The 4,631-nt window shown below is 41.0% G+C and overlaps 2 protein-coding genes across 6 annotated transcripts in view; one reads left to right on the top strand and one right to left on the bottom strand.

The window, feature by feature from the left end:
- Nucleotides 1–1,000, bottom strand: part of LOC106878996 (uncharacterized) — a 20,722-nt gene extending 19,722 nt beyond the window's left edge. Inside the window, exons 1-2 of the mRNA XM_014928377.2 lie at nt 741–1,000; nt 55–85 (exon numbers count right to left, since the gene is read on the bottom strand). Of these exons, the coding sequence (XP_014783863.1) occupies nt 55–85; nt 741–834 (125 nt within the window). The 5' untranslated portion in view covers nt 835–1,000. The remainder of the gene's footprint in view (nt 1–54; nt 86–740) is intronic.
- A 33-nt stretch (nt 1,001–1,033) lies between these two features.
- LOC106878997 (aarF domain-containing protein kinase 1) overlaps nt 1,034–4,631 on the top strand; it is a 10,015-nt gene continuing 6,417 nt past the window's right edge. The window contains exon 1 of one of the 5 annotated variants that reach the window (XM_014928383.2): nt 1,034–1,167. In XM_014928383.2, coding sequence (XP_014783869.1) covers nt 1,115–1,167 — 53 coding nt within the window. In that variant the 5' untranslated portion in view covers nt 1,034–1,114. The other 4 variants (XM_014928378.2, XM_014928380.2, XM_014928382.2 and 1 more) reach the window with 4 other exon arrangements.

Raw genomic sequence — 4,631 nt, 5'->3', positions numbered from 1 at the left:
TGGTGTGTGTGTGTGTGTGTGTGTGTGTGTGTGTGCTGATGTGCTTTCACTTACCTTCCAGATGCAACGTAATCCAAATAGAGAACTGAAAGGGAGAAAAAAAAAATGAGAGAGAAATAAAGAACACATTTAAATGATGATGATGATGATGGTGGTGGTGGTGGTGGTGGTGTTGATAACGATGATCAAGGACAATGATGATGATGGTAGTGATGATGTTGACAACAATGAAAGATAATGTTATAAACGATGTTGACAATGATGATGATGATGATGATGATGATGAAAACCAGGAAACAGAAACATATTTTAACGAGAAATGACATCCATTCGGCGATCTTTCGTTTTGATTACAATTCTGAACAAGATCGTCGCTTTCCGTAAAAGGGTTTTAGGGTTAGGGTTAGGGAATTCCGTCCCTAACCCCAACCGTAACCGTAACCCTAACCCTAAAACCCTTTTACGGAAACATAAACAAAGGCACGTGGATTAGAAACGACGTAAAATGTAATCAAAAACGAAAGATCGCCCAACACGGCAAGTTGATTTTTCCTTAGATCCTTTCAGGGTCAAAAAACCCCCAGTTAACTTGTTAACTCGCAGGGGATTCGATCATACAAACATACATATACCCCTACACAATCCTTCATATATATATATATATATATATATATATATATATATATATATATATACACAGACATATTTATACATATACACACAAAGAGACATATGTATACCTTGTCTTTGACCATAAGGTCCAGTGAAGACGTTCCGATCAAGGCTGTCCCTGATATACTCCAATAATTGCGGTTTTGTGTCGTCTGAAAACATTTCTGTTTTGGCAACAACATGTGGCCGGAAGAAGTTTAACGGTGAAGCGATCTACGGTGTCCGGGGGAAAAAATAGTCCCCACTGGTATATAATGATCTTGAATGCTCGAGACAGATTTGGTGAAGCCCTAAGTCAGTCATAGGCGACTTGTTTACGCTTCTATCGCATTCAAAGAATTCTCCATTTGAAGCAATCCATCGATCCAGGCACGTTTTCCCCAGTTGGAAGCAATCCTCTCTTTTACTCTCTTTTACCTGTTTCAGTCATTTGACTGCAGCCATGCTGGAGCACCGCCTTTTAGTCGAGCAAATCGACCCCAGGACTTATTCTTTGTAAGCCTAGTACTTATTCTATCGGTCTCTCTTTTGCCGAACCGCTAAGTTACGGGGAGGTAAACACACCAGCATCGGTTGTCAAGCGATGTTGGTGGACAAACGCAGACACACAAACGTATACACACACATACATATATACGACGGGCTTCTTTCATTTTCCGTCTACCAAATCCACTCACAAGGCCCGAGGCTATAGTAGAAGACACTTGCCCAAGGTGCCACGCAGTGGGACAAGGTGGGAATTCCGTCCCTAACCCTAACCGTAACCCTAAAACCGTAACCCTAGCCCTAACACCCTAGTGAAAATCGTGCGGGTGTTAATCAGAAAATTTACCATTTATTTTTACATCAACCAATGAAACGCGAAACTGTGAAGTTAACCTTGGCAGAATTTGAACTCTAAGCATCGTGAACCCGAACTAATTACCTCCAGCTATTTTCTCTCCCATGCTCTAATGACTCGTCTATTTATTCCTCCCCTTCATTAACATTCGCCCCCTCTTTTTTCTTTTACTCTCTTCAATCATTCAACGAAAGTTTTAAGAACTCCTTAACTCGGGTCACCTTTCAGCCTTCGTTTCTCTCTCTCTCTTTCAGTATTACTTCCCCCCTCTCTCTCTTTTTCACTAGTTTACTCTTTTACTCTCTATAAGTCTATCTCTTTTACTTCCCTTCCTCCCCATCCTCTTTCTCTAACGCTTATCACAAGTGTACAATCCCCCTCCAGCTCTCACTACTCCCTTTTCTCTCCGTTCTCCCTCTCTTTTCGCTCTCTATCTATCAAATTTCTCTCACACTCTTTCTCTTTATTGCCTGTTTTCTCTCCCTATCATAACCCCCTCTTTTCTCTCTATCAATTCATCTACGTACTTTTCTCATTGTACTTTGTCTCTGTTATCCTCGGTCTCCCTCTCTTTCTCTCCTCTCTCTTTTCATTATATTTTCTTTCTAATTTACACTCTCTCTATCATATTCCCTTTCACCTTTTCTCTCCACCCTCTCTCTATCTATTCATTCTATTCTCTCTCTTTCTCTTCCTTCCTTCTTTCTCACTCAATTCTACTTTCTCTGTTCTCTTCTTACATCACTTTCGAAACGTCATCAAAACCAGTAAACTACGTTTACCACACAGCAAGACGGTAAGCTCCCCGTTTTCGTCCGTCGTTGTTTGTTATTTTGTCTTTTCATCATCCCTCATTATATTTCTACCCGTAATTCACCCCACTGGGACAACCTCGTGAGTTACTTGAAGCCTTTGATCTTCAACTCTCATTAATTTTATACCTTGATCTCCGATTATCTATAACTTTTCTATAATCGCATGTCCGTGAGTGGCCCATCCTAACACAGATCGCGATATATATTCACACGCCGTAGTCTCTCCTCTTTAGGCATACCTCCACATGTGTAAACCTCCACCACCCCCATCGCCGATTTTGTTGCCTCATAACAAAATCGGTGAACTGTACACATATATATATACTAAAATACATCGGCGATATTTCGAAACAAGATCGCCCATACATCATATATACCTACAAAATGAAACTTGAAATTTCGAAAACAATTGTGACTTGTGTCTGCATGTATGTATGTATGTATGTATGTGTGTGTGCGTGTGTGTGTGTGTGTGTGATATCGATAATATGAGCAGCGTCCGAGGCAGAATTGATTGTTAGCACCGGACAAAAAGTTTATTGTCATTTCGTACGTCTCTACGTTCTGAGTTGAAATTTCTCCGAAGTCGACTTCACCTTTCATCCTTTCGGGGCCGATGTAATAAGTACCAGTTAAGCACTGGGGATCGATGTAATCGCCTTACTCCCTGCCCCGAATTTGCTGGCCTTGTACCGAAATTTGAAACCAATAATACGGATAGGGCTTATGACTCCAGGGAGAATCTCCGGATATGTCAGGGCCATAAAGAACACTCATATTCCTCAACAGATCTCTTATTGTAATATCTACCCTAAAGTTTTGTCGATGTTTCATTACATGTCATAATCTGACCGTGTTTGTTTGTGTTTGCTGGGAGACGATGTTTAGGGGTTATATAATCGAAAAACCAATGACTGCTAGCGATACCATACCTGTACTGGAATAGATTTAATATTGCTAGAAAATATCCTTATATGTCAACGAAATTACAAAAGAAAAGACGATGTAGAAGATCGTTTATGCTTGTTTGTCAGCCCTGAGCTATCAGACCGATGACCAGTGGTGTTCCAGCTGTGACCATCCTGTCTTAAAATTCAAATATACTGTATCTAGGACGACGTTATGTAATGTATCATTCCTTGTTGTTGTAGTAGTAGTAGTAGTAGTAGTAGTAGTTTAGCCCCAGGTCGATCCTGATCGAGCAGACCTGTGATCAAAGATGTTCCAACTGTGGCCACCCTGTCCTTTATTCGGGCATAGAGTACCTGAGACTGAATTATCTATCGTGTTCGTTGTTGTTGTTTGGCTCTAGGTCAGCCCTGATCCATCAGACCGATAATCAAGGGAGATCCAGCTGTGATCATGCTATCCTTTATTCAGGCATAGTGTATCTAGGACAAGGTGATTTAATGTGTCTTCCCTTGTCGCAGTTGTTTGTCCTCAAGACAGCTGTGATCTGGTCGACCTCTGATCAAAGATGTCTAAGCTGTGACAATCACGCTCGTTATTCAAATAAATTACATCCAGGCTTGCGTTATATAATGTGCCCTTCCTCTGTTAAAGACAGGCTGCGAGGTCAGTGGAGATTTGGTTACTATTTCTAGGAATTTTGTTAATAAATTTATAATAATGATTTGTAAACTCATTCGTAAACAAAACAAAGGAATATCCTGAAAATACCTCGTGGTGTTTAAGAATAACTTTTTACGTTGGTCTAACTTAGTTATTTTCGTGTCAACACATCGATCACCGATCCAGTGATGAGAGCGAAATATTCGATTTCGAAATAAAATTGGTTCCTGGAATCTTTTATCATTCACTTGTTTCAGTCGTTAGACTGCGGCCACGCTGGAGCACCGCTTTAAAGAGTTTAGCCGAACAAACGGACTCCAGTACCTTTTTTTTTCTTTCCAAACCCGCTGCTTATTTTGTCTATCGCTTTTTGCCGAACTGCTAAGTTAGGGCGACGTACACAAACAACATCGGTTATCAGGTGGTGGTGGCGGTAGTGGACAACCCCCTCTTTCTCTCTCTCTCTAAATACCTGATAACCACTTTAGACCCGTTTGTAAGCTCAGTGCATTTAGCGTATCACACCTTGCTACCATGGCAACAACAGTTTCCCAGTGACCCAACAGGTCATGGGTAGTCTAGTCTAGTATATATATATATATATATATATATATATATTAGGCTGGGTGGGGGAGCTTGTCTCCCCTTCGCAAACTTAAGGACACAGTAATTGTGTCAAGGCCGACAGGAAGCGGTCCAGCTTCCTAGGGCTAAACGGCAGTAGTGTGTTC

The sequence above is a fragment of the Octopus bimaculoides genome, chromosome 30 (genome assembly GCF_001194135.2).
Source record: "Octopus bimaculoides isolate UCB-OBI-ISO-001 chromosome 30, ASM119413v2, whole genome shotgun sequence".
Taxonomy (NCBI): domain Eukaryota; kingdom Metazoa; phylum Mollusca; class Cephalopoda; order Octopoda; family Octopodidae; genus Octopus; species Octopus bimaculoides.
Note: the sequence above shows the minus strand (reverse complement) of the source record. Positions and strands in the feature narration are given on the sequence as shown.